Source organism: Phacochoerus africanus, chromosome 4 (assembly GCF_016906955.1).
Source record: "Phacochoerus africanus isolate WHEZ1 chromosome 4, ROS_Pafr_v1, whole genome shotgun sequence".
NCBI lineage: Eukaryota > Metazoa > Chordata > Mammalia > Artiodactyla > Suidae > Phacochoerus > Phacochoerus africanus.
The window spans coordinates 69,081,830-69,100,237 of NC_062547.1; the positions used below are offsets into that span (position 1 = coordinate 69,081,830).

Genomic DNA, 18,408 nt, shown 5'->3' on the forward strand with positions numbered 1-18,408 from the left:
ATTCTTCTGGGTCTTTTTGGTCTTTTTCCTGCCGCACTTACAGCATATGGAGGTTCCCAGGCTAGGGATCGAATCTGAGCTGCAGCTGCCAGCCTATACCACAGCAATGCCAGATCCAATCCACATCTGTGAGCTACACCACACCTTGCAATGCTGAATCCTTAACCCTCTGAGCAAGGCCAAGGATCAAACCCACATCTTCACAGATACTAGTCAGGTTTTTAACCTACTGAGCCACAATGGGAACTCCTCATACCCATATTCTTTTTTTTTTCCTTTTTTTTTCTTTTTTTGGCCACCTGGAGGCATATGGAGTTCCCAGTCCAGGGATCAGATCCCAGCTTCAGTTGCAACCTAAGCCACAGCTGCAGCAACACCAGATCCTTAAACCACTGTGCTGGGCCAGAGATCAAGCCTACATCCCAGTGCTCCCAAGACACTGCCGATCCCATTGCACCACAGCGGGAACTCTGTCCTCATGCCCATATTCTTAAAAACAGCCAAATTGTTAAAAAAAAAAAAAATTTAAAGAGTTGCCAGATAGCTCAGTGAGGCACCAGTGTGATCAATGAGTTAAAAAACAAAAACAAAACAAAACAAAAAAAATAATGACAAAGAATATTCATTTGAGACCAGAGTTCATCCTTATGATAGAATTCTCGGTTGTTTGGATCAATTGAAACAACTGGGTTGAGTTTCCTCTCTCATCTTCCCAAACAGCTCGCCCTGCCAGGGCCCCTGCCCACTCCCCAAGCTGGGCTTTACTGTCCCTTACCCTGTCCCTCACCCCAGTTCTCTCCCCCCCCCACCCCCGCCAAAGTTCTTGTCTGGACAAGGGGACCCAGCAGGGATGGGCCTCCAGGCTCGGACTCACCCTCTACTTTGCCTCCTCAGCCCCTTCTGGACACACAGAGCAAACTGAAAGCATCAAATGTCAAAGGTCCCGTTTATTCCAGCAACCCGGAAAGAAAATGTGTAAATTAAAAAAGAAAGAAACAGATCCATGCACTCAACTCCTTGGGTCCAGAGGAGGGGACGTGGAATGAGGAGGAGGAGGGGCGGGGACTGGGTGGGAGGCAGAGAGGGTAGGGGGATGGAAGAGAGACAGACCGGCAGAGATAGGGAAAGAGCTGGAGAGTCAGATCGATAGAAAGCAAGAGACAGAGGGACATCAATAAAAAAGCAGAAAGACAGAGCCAAGTATCAAAATCAGATCCGGAAATGAGAAGAGACAACATTGAGGAACCGCACCGATAGAAAAACAGGCAGAGATTGACAGCTGGGCACTCAGGGAGAGAAAAAACAGCACAGGAGGGGAGATGGGGAGAGAGCAAGAGGGCAGGGCAGAGACAGAGAGATGAACTTGGAGGGACACAGGCATCCCACCCCGCAGCCCTCGCCCTCGCGTGGCAGCGCTTAGGGGTCCCCGGCGGTGCTGATGACGTGGAAGAGCGTGACATTGTAGAGCACCTGGTGGCCGTTGTTCCAGGTGTAGAGGGCCCGCTCCCGGGGGTTGTAATCCAGCATGGAGATGTGGGAGTACTGGTTGTGGAAGGGCACGTCCGTGTACTCGTAGCTGGACGTGTTGGTGAAGTAGGCGAAGTAGACCTTGGCCCCGGCCAGGTGGGAGTTGGTGACGTAGAGCACGCCGCAGATCATGAAGGCCTCGCCGGCGCTGCGCTTGGGGTAGCCGGTGTCCCAGGACCGCATGACCTCCAGGGTGTGAGGGTCCAGCCGGCTGACCACGATGTTGCCCGCGTTCTGGTTGGTGGTGTACACGGCCCAGAGCCCGCTCTCGTCCACCATGAAGTCCATGTCCGAGAAGCCGCCCCAGGAGTAAGGGAAGGTGTTGTTGTAGCCGGCCCCCGGGAGGCTCCTCTGCACCAGCACGGAACGCGAGCGGAAGTGGTACTTGACCACCACGTTGCTCTGGTACTTGTTGTAGAACAGGGAACCATTGTACACCACGTGGCCCGTGCCCGCCCACGGCTGGGGCAGCAGGTGCTGGATAAAGTTCTGGCCTTTGATGAAGTCTCCCAGGGTACGGAACTCCAGGACCCGCCGGCCCTTGTAATAGCCATCCATGTACCAGACCTACAGGAGAGCCACTGGTCACTGGGGGACCGCAGCCACTCAGGAATCCACTGATCACTGGGGGACCACTGCCAAAGACCCAAAGGTCCCAGCAGCCACTCAGGAATCACGCAGTCACTGGGGATTGACAGTCACTAGGTGGATATTAGTCATGGGACGTCCAGGGACCATGACCAGGCAGAGTCCCCATGACTGGGATCATTTAGTCATGGAGCGCCATTAGTCTCAAAACAGACCCAGAGGACAGGGATTGACCCTCAAGGATCAGGGGAAATTGCAGTCCCTGGTGACTCACTGGACCAAGGAATTCACTGGTCAGTGGATGTGGGATAGCTAGTGGTCAATGGACTGCCCTTGGGTGATAAGAGGTCATTTGGATCCATTGCCCATGGGTAATCTCTGTAACCATGAGGTGACCGGCACGTCACTATCATCCTCTGTCAACATCATTCACTCTCTCTCACCATGTTTTTTGATTTTTTTGTTTTTTTTCCACCCTGAGATACGTGGAGTTCCCGAGCCAGGGATCAGATCTGGGCCGAAATTGCAACATATGCTGCAGCTGCAGCAATACCAGATCCTTAGCCCAGTGTGCCAGGCCAGGGATTGAACCTGCATCCCAGCACTCCCAAGACACTGCTGATCCCATGGCACCACAGTGGGAACTCTCCCCTTTTTTTCTTTTTGGGCCATACCCACGGCATGCAGAAGATCCCGGGCCAGGGATCAAACCCAAGCCACAGCTATTAACTAGAGCCACAGCAGTGACAATGCCAGGTCCTTAATCTGCTGAGCCACACAGCAACACCTCACAATGTTAATTAGCAGTTGCGAGCACCCGGACTAGTGCTGGTTATTGGGCTAAGCCACATTCAGAACCATTTTGAAGATAAGGAAATTGAGGCTCAGAGACATTAAGGAACCTGCTCAAGGTTCCCCAGCTAAGAATTGGTAGAAGTGAGGTATGAACCCGAGTCTGATCCTAAACCCAAGCTCTTAACCCCTTGGCTGAACCACCATCATGCCTGGGAAGCCAGTGACCATGGAGGGGCAGTGGCTCTTTACTGCCTCTAATCTGTGATGCTCAGTGGCTTCCCAATGATCAATATCAGTCACTAAGATAGTCACTGGGCTGTTAAAGGATGGATTCTGTGGGTCAGAGGTGATAGGCGATTGTGACCATGGGGGCCACCAGAAGTTCAAAGGTCACCGAGTGGTGCTGGTAGGTCCTAGTCCTTGGGAAGTCACTGGTCACCAGTAGTTGCTTCAAGGTCAGTGGTCATGGGGAGATGGTCAGTGGTACTGGTAATCATTAATCTCTACGCAACCATTAGTGGTCAACTGACTTGGGGATTCACAGGGCTATAAAGTTCTTGTCACTTGATGGTCACTAGACAGTCAGGGGGAGGTCCAAGGGTCCCGGAGATCCTAGGACCCTTTAGGCTACAAGATAAGCATTGATGTGGAATCCCTGAGCACCTCTGGGCAGCCACGGGTTATGTCTCCCCCAGATTCTGTCCCCTGGGGTGGGCACAGTCACTCACCCGGGTATCCGAACTGGGGGCCATCGTGTCCGTCATCCAGGAGCCGAAGCGGGACCCCATGGCCCGAATGGTGATGGGGTTACTGACCCCAGTCAGCTTCCCGCAGCCTGGGAGGCAGGAACAGGGGGGATGAGGGTGGAGGACAAAAGAGCCCAAGGGAAACAGGACAAGGATGAGGTGTTGTGATCAAACTGAAGAGCTGGGACCAGGGATGAGGGAGGATCCAGAAACCTGGTCCTGAGGAAGAGTTAGGTTGGGGGGGTGAGGCACTGGAAGGGTAGGGTCAGGGCCATTTCCAGCTTCTGGGTCTACTTTTGACCTTGGGCAGGGAGGTCGAGGATCAAAGTTTATTAGTTAGAGGTCAAAATCATGCCCCAGGTACATAGAGGGTATTGGGGTTGGGCGTGGAGCTCAGGGTCACGATCGAGCATCAGGGCATACCCAGCTTCTGGGCGCAGGCATGGAGCCGAGCCTCCAGGGCCATCACCCGCTGCTGCAGGTCCTCGTACCCGTAGGCGCCCATCTCCTCCTGGATGGCTGCTAGGCTGCCGGAGAGATTCCTCACCTCCTCCCGCAGGCGGACGATGGTCCGCGTGTCGGCCTTGTACTGCTCCAGGACTGAGCTCAGCGGCAACAGCTCGGTCATCCTGTCCTTCAGCTCCTGCCCACCAAGACGGAATCGCTGATCCTGATTCCTGACCCCAATCATCCATCCACAACTTCACCATTATTATTATTATTATTATTTTTGGCCACGTGGATGGCATGAGGAAGTTCCCAGGCCAGGGATCGAACCCGCACCACAGCAGTGACCCAAGCCAGAGCAGTGATGATACCAGATCCTTAACCCGCTGACCCACCAGGGAACACGATCACCCCTTACCTTTGATACACACCTGGCCCTTGACATTTTGGCCCGCCCTGGACCCTAGATCCCAGCCAACCCTTGGTCCTTCCCAGATGTGACCCCACTCTTGGAACTAATGGGCACCCATCTCAATTCTTCCCTTGACCTCTGACCTGAACACAGAAGGACCCACCTGGAAGCTCTTGGCCGAGAGGGACCCATCGGCTGCCCGGAGCCGCGCATCCAGGCTCCGCATGAGGGTCTCCATGTTGCGCACGTACTGGAGGTCACGGTAGGTCCGCAACTCAAGGACCTCCATGGACTGGGACACGTTCTGAACCTAGGAACTGGGAGGGTTAGGGAGAGCCAGACTCCTGTCCCAGCCCCCGAGAGGCCACAGATAAGGACTGGCGGGGGCCAGAGGCCAAACTCTCAACCAACCCGCACCCTCCCCATGGCGCATGCACATTCGGTCCATAGGCTACGTAAGGGTCTGGCTGCCACCACCTCCCAACTCTCACCTCCCTGCCTGCCCGCCACCACTGCCCCCCAACACCTGGTCCCCAGCAGTCCAGTCTACACAGAGCAGCCAGGGGGCAGCTTTTCAGAAGGAAGACTGGCTTGCCTTGCCCTGCAGACCCAGAGGGCTGGTCCTGCCCCCTCACCTGCCTTTCTCCATGTTCATCCACCCCAACCACCAGCCCAACTTCATTCTCACAGACTCAAAGCTCCTTCCCTCCTGAGGGCCTTTGCTTTTTTCCTTTTTTCTTTTTCTTTTCATCTTTTTAGGGCCACACCTGGGGCACTGCAGTTTCCCAGGCTAAGGGTCAAATCAGAGCAACAGCTGCTGGCCTACACCACAGCCACAGCAACACCAGATCCGAGCCACATCTGCAAACTTCACTGCAGCTCACCACAACACTGAATCCTTAACCACTGAGCAAGCCCGGGGATCAGACCACATCCTCATGGATACTCTTAACCCGCTGAGCCACAACAGGGACTCCTTTTTCTTTCTTTTTTTTTGGGGGGGGTTCCTTTTTCTTTTTAAAATTACAGTGGATTTACAATGTTCTGTCAATTTCTGCTGTACAGCAAAATGACCCAGTCATACATATATGCACTTTTTTTTTTTGGGTTTTTTGGTTTTTTGGGGCCATACCCGTGGCATATGGAGGTTCCCAGGCTAGGGGTCGAATAGGAGCTACAGCTGCCAGCCTATGCCACAGCCATAGCAACACCAGATCCAAGCTACATCTGCAACCTACACCACAGCTCAGGGCAATGCCAGATCCTTAACCCACTGAGCGAGGCCAGGGATCAAACCCGCAACCTCATGGTTTCTAGTCGGATTTGTTTCCGCCGCACAACAACGAGAACTCTCATATATGTACGTTCTTTTTCTCATATTATCTTCTATTCCAAGATATTGCATACTCCCTGTGCTATACAATAAGTCCACATTGCTTATCCATTCTAAACGTAATAGTTTGCATCTACCAACCCCAAACTCCCAGTCCATCCCACTCCCTCCCCCCCGCCCTTTGGGAACCACAAGTCTGTTCTCCATGTCCATGAGTCTGTTTCTGTTCTGTACATAGCTTCATCTCTGCCATATTTTAGAGCCCACATGTAAGTGATATTATATGGTATTTGTCTTTCTCGCTGACTTACTTCACTAAGTATAAGAATCTCTAGTTGCGTCCGTGCTGCTGAAATGCATGTGCTGATCTTTCCACCAGGAGCATCGTTCCTCTTGCCTTCCCATGGCTAGCTCCTCATCCTTCACCTCTTAACTCCATTGTCACCTCCTCAGAGTGGCCTTTCCTGACCACTCACCTTCAAGTAGCCACTCCCCCTCTCCCCCTTACATGGTTATTTTCTTTCCAGCTAGAAATACTACCTGGAATGTGCTTATTCATCTGCCTTCTCCAGGTGGGATACTCAGAGGCAGTCTGGCTTGTCCAGAGCTGAATTTTTTTTTTTTTTCGTCTTTTTGTTGTTGTTGTTGTTGTTGTTGTTATTGTTGTTGTTGTCGTTGCTATTTCTTGGGCCGCTCCCGAGGCATATGGAGGTTCCCAGGCTAGGGGTTGAATCGGAGCTGTAGCCACCGGCCTACGCCAGAGCCACAGCAACGCGGGATCCGAGCCGAGTCTGCAACCTACACCACAGCTCACGGCAACGCCGGATCGTTAACCCACTGAGCAAGGGCAGGGACCGAACCCGCAACCTCATGGTTCCTAGTCGGATTCGTTAACCACTGTGCCACGACGGGAACTCCCAGAGCTGAATGTTTAATACACATTAGATGCTCAATCAATACTTTCAGGCTAAATGAGGGAACTGAACTTCCCTTGCCCTGACCTGTCCTTCTTTTTTCTTTCCTTTTTTTTTTTTTTTTTGGTCTTTTCAGAGCTGCACTCACAGCCTATGGAGGTTCCCAGGCTATGGGTCTAATCAGAGCTATAGTCACTGGCCTACGCCATAGCCACAGCAACACCACAGCTCACGGCAATGCCGGCTCCCTAACCCACTGAGTAAGGCCAGGGATCAAACCCGCAACCTAATGGTTCCTAGTCAGATTCATTTCTGCTGTGCTGTGATGGGAACTCCAGCCCTGACCTGTCCTAATCCAGACCTAGAGCCCTCTAGCTCCCACCTCCACCTGGCTAAGATGAGCTCCCCCCATCCCACCCCCTCTGTCAAGGTGAACTCAGAAAAACACCGGATGCTTGTTGAAATAAAAAGACTTTTCTGAGCCTTTGTTCACGTGACACTTGGAGGTTCTCAGAAAGCCAAGAGTCTGATACCCATCCTAGGTGCCACCAAATACTTTTATAGCCATTGTCAATGATCAGGGGACACCACTCGGGTATTCCAAAGTGTTGGGGAAAGCCATTCTGGTGTGGTGGGTAGGGCAGAGTTAATGGGTGGGAGACTCTGGTGCCAACAAGGGTCTCTTCTGTTCTCTGCTGAGCCTCAGCTTCCTCCTCCACAGGATGATGGTGGGAGGTTGCTGGTCCCTTTAAACACTGACATTAGAGCTGACTAAGGGGCAGTGCATCTGGGTAATGGCAAGGGATCAGTCTATAAAGAGCACCAAAATATCCTTGGGAATGCCTTTTTTTTTTAATGGCCGCACCTGAGGCATATGGAAGTTGCCAGCCTACACCACAGCTCACAGCAATGCCGAATCCTTAACCCACTGAGTGAGGCCAGGAATAGAACCTGCATCCTCATGGATACCAGCTGGATTGGTTTCTGCTGTGCCACAATGGGAACTCCCTCCTTGGGAATGTATTGAAGAGGGAAATAACCTCAGTCAGAGGCGGAAGGAATCTTTATGTAAGCCTCTTGGGGTAGAAGGTGAGCCCTTTCTTAGCAGGTGAGTCTGGCTGAGTGCATGGTGGGGCCAGAGCTCACATACAGAAGCTCAGATGTGGCCACTGGGCTTCTCCTTCGCTGTCCCCAAACAGCACTCACCTTCTCCTCCAAAGAAGCATTGAACAGATGCTGACTAAAATATCTTCCCGGAGGGGAGCCATGTTGTTCTCCAGCTCTGAATAATCTGAATGGCCAGATATGGCCCCGGCTGACCTGGAGAGGGGCAGGGGGCGGGGGATTGGGGAGATTTTCATGGGGGAACCGGAAGTTCCTCACCTTCTCCATCAGCTGCCGCAGCTCCCGGCTCCGGCCATCTCGAGAGCAAGTGCTCTGTGCAGGGATCACAGCTGTGCAGATGCATTTTCCGTCAGGAGCCTGGGCCGAGGTGTACAGCTGCCAGCCTTCCTCTGGGCTCTGGAAGAGGGTCTGCGGGGAGGGTGGGGGTCAGAGAGTGGGAATCCAATGAGGGAATCACCCTGACACCCCTGGTGGAGAAAAGGGGGCTCCCGGGAAATGACAGATGCCCTTTGTTGGACCCTTGGAATGTGCCACATCATTGTTGACTGCCAGATACATGCGATCTCAATCCCTCCTCAGGGAGCCCCATTTCACAAATGATAAGACTGAGTTATGCAGGGTGAAGGAACACAGCAAGGAACTGTGGGGTGTGAGCCCTTCCACAAGAGGAGAATTCATTCTCTCACTCGCATTGCACACGCACACAACACTACCTCCATAACCCCCATTAGAACATAGACCCACTCAATGCATGCACCTCGATGTTCACAGCAGCACTATTCGTAATAGCCAAGAGATGGAAACAACCTAAATGTTCATCAACAGATGAATGGACAAAGAAGATGTGGTGGAGTTCCCACTATGGCTCAGCAGGTTAAGGACTCAATGTTGTCTCCATGAGGATTTGGGTTTGATCCCTGGCCTTCCTCAGTGGGTTAAGGATCTGGCGTTGCTACAAGCTATAGCACAGGTCACAGATTTGGCTTGGATCTGGCATTGCTGTGGCTGTGGCGTAGGCCAGCAGCATGCAGCTCCAATTCAGCTCCTAGCCGGAGTACTTTCATATGCCACAGGTGTACACCCATAAAAAGAAAAGGAAAAAAAAAAAAGATGTGGCATACAATGGAATACTATTCAGCCATATAAAAGAATGAAATAATGCCACCTGCAGCACCATGGATGGACTTAGAGATTATCACAGTAAGCAAAGTAAGTCAAAGATAAATAGCATATGATATCATTTATATGTGGAATATAAACATGACACAAACGAACTTATCTACGAAACAGAAACAGACTCACAGACCAGAGAACAGACTTGAGGTTCCCAAGGGGGGGTGATGGAGGAAGGATGGATTGGGAGTTTAGGATTAGCAGATACAAACTAGTATATATAGAATGGATAAACAATTAAGGTCCTACTCTATAGCAAAAGGAACTATGCTCAATATCCTGTAATAAACCATAATGGAAAAGAATATATATTATTATATATATTTATATATTACATATACATATATCTGAATCATTTTGCGGTACACCAGAAACCACACAACATTGTAAATCAACTACATTTCAATAAAATAAATTTATAAAAAGAAAAGGGGGAGTTCCCTTCATGGCTCAGTGGTTAATGAACCCGACTAGTATCCATGAGGACACAGGTTCCATCCCTGGCCTCGATTAGTGGGTTAAGGATCCAGCATTGCTGTGAGCTGTGGTGTAGGTTGCAGACGCGGCTGGGATCCCGAGTGGCTGTGGGTGTGGCTGTAGTAGGCAGCTGCAGCTCTGATTCCACTCCTAGACTGGGAACTTCCATATGCCACGGGTATAGCCCAAAACTAAAGAGAAAGAAAGAGAAACAGGAGTTCCCGTCATGGCGCAGTGGTTAACGAATCCAACTAGGAACCATGAGGTTGCGGGTTCGGTCCCTGCCCTTGCTCAGTGGGTTAACGATCCAGCATTGCCGTAAGCTGTGGTGTAGGTTGCAGACGCGGCTCGGATCCCGCGTTGCTGTGGCTCTGGCGTGGGCCCGTGGCTACAGCTCCGATTCAATCCCTAGCCTGGGAACCTCCATATGCCGCGGGAGCGACCCAAGAAATAGCAACGACAACAACAACAACAACAACAACAAAAGACAAAAGACAAAAAAAAAAAGAGAAACAAAAAAAGAAAAACAAAAGAACATAGACCCACTCATACCCTCAAACCTGGACAGCACCCCCACTCTGCTTCCCCTGCCTACAGTGACACATGGGGTCTGGATATACTTTGGGAGCCACTAAGCTTGACTCCACTGTTGTTATTCTCCCTTCCCCCAAGCCCTGCTCCTGAGAAGCCCAGGCAAGGCAATGGCCAAAGGGTGACAGAATCCTCACAGAGACCTTCAGCCCTTGACTACAAGGCATCAGGTTTAGACTCCTCCTAAACTGAACTTCAAGTTAATTTATGTTGCTCAGATAATTCAGGGATCAATTATGGCTGTGTTTCCCAAGCTATGCTCCTTTCAACACAGGCAGTCTTACCAGGAATGCTAGGAAAGAAAAGGGCGCTCTGAGGTCAAATAAGTTTTGTGCATTGCTGGGTGAAATGGATTTCTTCGATGCAGGACTTATCAGAGCCTTTTAAATGCTAATGAACATCAGGGAACTCAAGAGAGCCATAATTTCTCAAACTTGTTAGAAAACATCTAGTGAGTGCCAGTTCTATTCCAGGCATGGGTCTGGGATAGGGACCAGGAAGAGAGAGGTGAAGAAAGCATTTGATGGCTACGTATGGATATGGAGGAGACAGACATCAAGCATGGAATCCCAGTGATGTGTCTTGAACTATAAGCTGCAGTGACAGCTACAAAGTGCAGAGAGTAACAGGGCTCTTCCCCAGGCTGAGGGTCTCAGAAGAGGTGCCCCAGGGAAGGGACATTTAAGCTGAACTTGAAGGATGAATGGGCCAGAAGGGGAGAGAGGAAGGGACACTTTTGACACACAAACTCTGAGCAATATCTGGAGGGATTGGAGAAGCACTGTTCAAAAAGCGTTGAATCCCCCCTGGATGGGACATGCTAGAACAAGCCCCCTTGAGCTTCCCAGGAATGTACCATAGTTAATCACAAGTCCCAATCTTTTGGTTTTTGATCAGAACAGGGTGGTCTCATTGGTTCAACAAATATTCATTAAGCTCCTATTGTGTGTCAGGCTCCATCCTGGATATTGAAAACAGCAGTGGACAAAACACAAACAAACACAAAGGCTCCTCTAGGAGTCACATTAAAGTGGGCAGCGACAGAAGTAAACTAAGTTAACATCAGGTATTTAAAGGGTGATGAGTACCACAGAAAGAAGTAATGCAGGGAAGAAATGATGGAGATTACTAGGGTTGTGGATTTTTGTTTTTGTTTTTTTTTAAGAGCTGCTCCTGTGACCTATGGAAGCTCCTAGGCTAGGGATCAAATCCAAGCTGCAGCTGCCGCCCTCCACCACAGCCAAAGCAACACCAGATCCAAGCCGCATCTTCGACCTACACCACAGCTCCTAGGCAACACCAGATCCTTAACCAATGAGTGGGGCCAGTGATCAAACTCGAGTCCTCAGGGATCCTAGTCAGATTCATTTCCGCTGCACCACAAAGGGAATTCCTGGCGGTTGCAATTTTAAGGGGGCTGGGAAGGCATTCATGAGAAGGTCGCATCTGAGTAGAGTGAAGGAATAACCATGAGGATATCGGGGGGGAAAGGTGTTCCAGGCAGAACAGCAGGTACAAAGGCCCTGAGGCAGGACCATGCCTGGTGCATTTGAGGAACATGGAGGAGGCTAGTGTGGCTAGGAGTGAACAAGGGGGATGGGGGTGGGGGGAGATGAGAACAGGGCTTGTGTGCCTCCGGAACGCGCTGAGTAAGGTGGGAGCCGTGAAGGGTTCTGAACTTGTTCAAGAGGATGGACCGGACTGACTCAGGTGCTCACTGGCGCCCTCTGGTGGCTATGAGGGGAACAGGCCGTAGGGAGCGGAGGCGAGGGTGGGAGATAGGGCCGAAGTGACTGTGACAACACCCATCCAGGCAAGTCCTGGTGAGTGGTGACTGAAGAGATGGGAAGTGGAAGAACCTGGTCCTATCTCGAAGGCATTCCCGCCGACAGGGCAGAAATTCTGATAAAACCCCACGGGTTTTACAGAGAGACAAAGCCCCACAATCATTGATCACTTGCACAGCGGTTACTTATAGCAGAGGCTGTTCTCCTGAGCTGGAGCAGAGATAAGCCAGGCTGTGAGTTACGAGCGATCCCGGAAACCCCAGCTATTAGCCCACCTTTTTCTCTCCCACGATAAAGTCTTTTTTTTTTTTTTTAAGCTTATTGGAATGTGAGCAAGGGATATCACTGTACAGAAGAGCTTGTCTCCTCCACTAATTTATAAGAAAAAGCAACCATTCACAAACGCCATCGGAAACTACTGTAATTAGTAATTCTCAGCGCCTTTTGTACACACTTCTGAGGTTGAGGGAACCCCCTCTTTATCAGCCCACCTCTCCCACATGGAGGAAGGAAGTCTCTCATCTTCCCAGCCTTCATTGCGCACAGGAATGACGGAGGAGGAACCAACACTTGTACCCCTCCAGCCTTACTGCAGCGCGCCCAGAATCCCCCATGACAAAGGCTTTCCCTGGTGGTCAGAGCCCACTCTGCCTCTGCATTGGGTGGGCAGAAGTACCTCCCACCCGGCAGTCTCCATACCAGTTAGTGCCAGTCACAGAGGAGGAAGTGGTAAATACCAGCCCTCTCGCCTGTCTGGCGGGAGAACTTGAGTGCATGCTGCCTGCAATTTTCCAAGGGGTCCCATTGAGACCTGGGCTCCAAGTGCCACCGTGGCACCATCAGCTTGCCTTGCCAGGGCTTCCTTTGCTTCCCGCCTCCCTTCCCCCGCAGGTTCCTCCTGGGATCGCCTCCCAGCTGAATACCAGCACTCCACTCCTCTCTTCCAGTTTTGCTTCTGAGGAAGCTGGGCCTAATGCAAGAAGGATGGCCCAAGACAAGAAAGGTGACCCAGGAAGCCCCTCCCCCTTGGTTCTGGAAGAATGCAGAACTAGCCTTCTTCTTCTTCTTTTTTTTTTTTCTTAAGACAAATACAGCTCTTAAAAACAACAACAACAACAAAAAACCCTTGGAGCTCCCATCATGACTCTGAGGGTTAAGAACCCGACTAGTATCCATGAGGATGCGGGTTCAATCCCAAGCTTTGCTCAGTGGGTTAAGGATCCAGCGTTGCCATGAGCTGTCACAGACACGGCTCAAATCCCATGCTGCCGTGGCTGTGGTATAGGCCGACAGCTGCAGCTTCAATTCAACCCCTAGTGCGGGAACTTCCATATGCCACAAGTGCAGCCCTAAAATGACAAAAACAAACAAACCAAAAACCCCAACATACACAGACACCCCAAAAACAAAAAACAAGCCATGAAGGTGAGTTCAAGCATCTCCATCTGTGCTCCCCTGGCTCTGGTCCCCAAGCAATTTCGACAGAACCCCCCGAAGATTCTCATTTGTACAGAGAAAGCAGCCCGGTTCAACATAATGAACATCTCCTTCCTACATTCCGTAGCGTGTCCTCTGAAGCAAATAAGCCATTTTCTCTCAACATAGGAAATATTGAATTGTAAAAGAGAAGCAAGATTTAAGTGGCAAGGAGAGAAGGCCTCCACGGCTTTCCCAAAATAATTGTCTGCGTTGGACGCACCTCGCCAGAGCGTTCTCTGCAGCAGCGTAATTAAATGCCTGGGGTTTGGCTGCCAAATCTCAGCAAGGCAGAGAGCCTGAGGTTCGCCCATTGGGTTCAAGTTCAAAGACACAGTCAAGCTCATGTCCCCAGGAACTGCTGGAATGTCCTGGGAAGCTCAGTGTTTGAGAGTCCTAATGCCAGCTCTCTGAGACTAGATTTTAGCTTGGAACCAAAGTCACAAACTCTCCAAGGTAACAGTCCTAGGGATAGAGAACTTCCATAAGGAAGGGAAATATTTGTCACAGCAGGTTTAAGAGCCCAGGGCCTCTCCAGGTACAGACACATCCAATCTGGTAGCCTGACTCGCTTCTGATATGGTCAGTGCCCTGGGGAAGCCAGCCATTCTCTGGGCTGAGCTGCAGGTTCCAAGTTTAATTCTTGCTAATGGGCTCTAAGCAGATAAGCTAGGCACTCAAGTAGCTCTTTCTCAAATTGTCTTTCCTGGCTGGGAATTTTTCAGATACTTTCACCCAGGCTGCTGTCCCAATTAAGCAGCAGTCTCCATAACAGGTCCAGGATTGACTGAGCATGAAACATGCAAGAAAAGTTTTTCTCACTGTCACGTCCGGGATCATCAGCTCAGCATATACAACCCCACCAGCTCCGCCACCTACATCTTGGTTCAGAAAACAATTCCTGGTTCTTCTGGGGGCCCAGAGATTGCTACAGGATCCCAGGGAGCAGCCAACCATTGAGTGATGGCTATCAGGGATTAGCCAACAGGAATAGAGCAAGCGGCTGCCTCTTAATAAATCAAGGATATTATTGTGTTTGAGGTTGGATAATTTAATCAGGAAGCAGAAGTGGCTTGGGGCTCCTATATTTATTTGTTCCCTGCCTTGTTCCAGAGAGAACTCCAAGTGGTTACAAGGATATGTAAAATACCACACGATAGTTCCAATTAAATGAGAGATCAGGAATTAGATGTTTCAGGAGGGCAGTCTGCCAATCTGGAAACAAAGCCTTAAGGTTTCTGCATTTGTATTTAACACAGTCAATCTGAGTCTAAGAATTTAGCCCAGAGAGGAGTTCTTGCTGTGGCGCAGTGGGTTAAGAATGTGACTGCAGCGGTTCGGGTCACTGTGGAGGTGTGGGTTCAATCCCCAGCCTCGTGCTGTGGGTTAAAGGATCCAGCATTGCTATAGCTGTGGCACAGGTAGCAGCTGCAGCTCAGATTTGACCCCTGGCCTGGGAACTTCATAAGCTGCAGGTGGGCCATAAAATAAAAACAAAAATAATAATTTAGCCCAGAGAAATCGTGTGGACAAGCCCTCAACTACTAAAAGAATGCTCATTAAAATGCTGTTTAAAATTGGACAACTGGAATTTTCTCCTCTCCAGTCACCTGCCAATAGGGGGATTGATTAAAAAAAGTAAAAGGAGTTCCCGTTGTGGCGCAGTGGTTAACGAATCCGACTAGGAATCATGAGGTTTCGGGTTCAACCCCTGGCCTTGCTCAGTGGATTAAGGATCCGGCGTTGCCGTGAACTGTGGTGTAGGTTGCAGATGCGGCTCGGATCCTGCGTTGCTATGGCTCTGGTGTAGGCTGGCAGCTACAGCTCCGATTAGACCCCTAGCCTGGGAACCTCCATATGCCAAGGATGCGGCCCTAGAAAAAGGCAAAAAAAGGCAAAAAAAGACAAGAAATTTTAAAAAATTAAAAAAGTAAAATGCATTTATAGGAGGGAACACTCTACAGCCATTAGAATTGGGGATTTTTATTGCCATCTTCAAATGTATCTTCTTTTCTAAGTTTTCTACGAATAAACACATATTGTTCGTGTGAAGATTTTTTTTCAGTTCCTTTAAAGTTTTTTTTTTTTTTTTTTGAGTTCCCTTCGTGGCTCAGCAGTTAACGAACCCAACTAAGATCCATGAGGATGCAGCTTCAATCCCTGGCCTCTCAGTAGGTTAAGGATCTGGCATTGCCGTGAGCTGCGGCAAAGGTCACAGATACAGCTTGGATCTTGTGTTGCTATGGCTGTGGTGTAGGCCGGCAGATGTAGCTCTAATTCGACTCCTACCCTGGGAACTTCCATATGCCATGGATGCGGCCCTAAAAAGCCGGAGAAAGGGAGGAAAGAGAAAAGTGGGGACATAGAGCCAGAAGTGAGGCTAAGAAAAACCCATCCCTTTAAAAACCTGAACAACCAGCATATGGTCAGACCATAAATTTGGCTCCCAGCTCCTTAGCAGCCAACTCAAAAAGGGAAAGCTGGTCATTTGTGCGGCTCCCAGTGTCCTGAAACAAAAGCACACCAGATGCTCAGGAGAAAACTTAACTATTTTTAGTTCCAAGAACAGGCAAGGATCTCTCCCACGGTCCTCCCAAAAAAAAAGTCCAGTGTGATGTCACCAGCATCTTTCCAGACAACATCCTTACGATAGAAAAGACTTGTGTCCTCTGGATGTTCCTCCTTCCTACTCCAATGGCAGAACAGAGCCAAAAGGTTAAGAGCAGGGGCCCAGGGTCAGGCTGCTCAGGTTCAAGTCCTGGCTCAGGCACTCACTTGCTGTGAGTCGCTTAATCCCCCTGTGCCTCTGTGCCCCCATCTGTAAAATGGACACAATAACTACCTACCGCAAGGGGTTGCTGGGAAGCTTGAATGAGTCAGTTCTCGGCGTGGGAGTGGAAGTTCTCTGTGGTACAACTGTCTAAAGATCCGGCACAGCGGCACCTGGGGTGCAGGTACAGCTGCAGTGTGTGGGTTCAGTCCCTGGCTGAGGAACTTCCACATGGGGCAGGAGTGAGCAATTAGAACAGTCACCAGTATATAGTCACATGCTACAGAAGTGTTTGCTACTGTTCCTATTATCATCCTCATGATAACCTGAGGCCAGTTCGGGAGCTTCCCGAAGTCAAAATGGTTTGACTTTATGCAAGTCCTGAATTGAGAAGGTCCTGAAAGATTCATGAAAGTCTGTTGGATTTGGAGCTGTGGATGCAGAAAGAGGAGGAATCACAGATAGCCGAGAGTTGAGTCTTGCTGAATAAGAAGAGAGATGCTTGCTCCATCCTACTCCCCAAGCAGCTGGGCCAGCTTCTCATCCTAGAGTATCTCCTTGATGTAATTTGGTGGAGGAGGGGAGTCCCATTTCAGCATAACAGGCAATTGGCAAGGTTCACCGATAACTTTCTTGGCGGCCCATCTTCTAGTCATCCTGCTCTTCCTGGGACATGCCATACTTTTCCCCACCTTCGGGTCTTCACACTGGCCAGACAGACCCTCTTGTCACACAAAACTCTTGCCCCATCTCATGGCTGGGCTAACTCTTCCCCATTTGTAGGGCTCCAGCATAAATGTCCCTTCCGAAAGCAGCCTCCACTATCCTGGCCCTGTGTCACCCACCTCTCAAGGCATCTGTGCATTTCCCCCTGACACACACACTTCTATCTCAACTCTGTATCAAGCATCATTCTAAGCACTCTGCATGTTTTGAGGTCTCACTTCAATGCTAGGAGGTAGGCTCTGTCATTATCTGCCTTCAATAGGTGAAGAAAATTGGGAGGGAGAGGGCTCTGGTCTCTTGCCCAAAGCTTCACAGCCTGTAAGTGGTGCAGCTGGGATTCAAACACAGGCCATCTGGCTCCAGAGTCTACACCATCAAGCTGCACGCCCCCGACCTCCTTCAAGCCCTGATCACAATGGCCATTAGGACCTCATACAAGTGTGAGTACTGGTTCCAAGCCTGCCTCTGCCCCTAGACAGGAAAAAGCATGGGGATTGCAGGTTTCTGTCTGCTTTGCTCATTGCTGAATCCCCCAAGCCCAGCACGATGAAATGTTTGTTGAGCAACTAGATGAGGATTGGCTCATGGGACAGAGAGCTAGCATCACAGATCCCCTAAGTACTTCCCCTTGGCCACCGAATTGGTTTCCGTGTCTCCCAGGGAGGGACCATCTGAGATGAAGCTGCAGATTGTCTGAGGCAGGAGCAGAGGCAGCCGAGGCAGCCCTCTGACTGCGGGGACAGTAGAAAGGCTGTGATGAATGATCAAGGACATGCTTGTCTGCTACATCTCAGCCATGACAGGGGCTGAGTCCCTTTGGAGGGCTTGAGATAATAGCAAGCTGGCCCTGTCAAACCTGAAGGTATTGGGCCAATTCCCCCACTGAGTGATAGGCTTGACAGGTCTTAAAGAAGATATCAGCTCACCCGTGCTGAGCTGGGGAACAGGGGCCTCCCTCAGCCTGAGCATCTGGGGCTTGGCCTCTGAGAGCTGTGGCTGCAATGAGGGGCTGAGGGGTGGGGGGTCGACTGCAAGTGCGTTCATTCAAAATCCACTCCATTCATTCCCTTCCGACGCAGTTAATCCATCTTGCCCTGAGAGGCTACTCAGGCTGGCACACACAACCTCTTTTTTGTTCTTTCTTTCTTTCTTATTTGGCTGCCCCAAAGCATATGGAGTTCCCAGGCCAGGGATCAGATCTGAGCCACAACTGCTACCTAGGCCACAGCTGCAGCAACACTGAATCCTTAACCCATTATGTCAGGGAGGGGATTGAACCTGTGTCCCAGAACTCCCAAGATGCCGCAGATCCTGTTGTGCCACAGTGGGACCTCCAACCTCTTACCCCCTGAAGCCACCCAAGCCTTGGCAGAAGACTCCCCCAATCTCCCCTGGGCCACAGTCCAGACATACATTTTTTTTTTTTGTCTTTTTGTCTTTTTAGGGCCGTACCCACGGCATATGGAGGTTCCCAGGCTAGGGGTCTAATCGGAGCTGTAGCCACCAGCCTACACCAGAGCC

At 50.5% G+C, this 18,408-nt stretch overlaps 1 protein-coding gene across 2 annotated transcripts in view; it reads right to left on the bottom strand.

The window, feature by feature from the left end:
* Window positions 1-927: 927 nt before the first annotated feature.
* OLFM2 (olfactomedin 2) overlaps window positions 928-18,408 on the bottom strand; it is a 73,536-nt gene continuing 56,055 nt past the window's right edge. For both annotated transcript variants that reach the window (XM_047776984.1, XM_047776983.1), the window contains exons 2-6: window positions 8,146-8,295; window positions 4,679-4,825; window positions 4,080-4,299; window positions 3,639-3,745; window positions 928-2,094 (exon numbers count right to left, since the gene is read on the bottom strand). In XM_047776984.1, coding sequence (XP_047632940.1) covers window positions 1,417-2,094; window positions 3,639-3,745; window positions 4,080-4,299; window positions 4,679-4,825; window positions 8,146-8,295 — 1,302 coding nt within the window. In that variant the 3' untranslated portion in view covers window positions 928-1,416. The remainder of the gene's footprint in view (window positions 2,095-3,638; window positions 3,746-4,079; window positions 4,300-4,678; window positions 4,826-8,145; window positions 8,296-18,408) is intronic.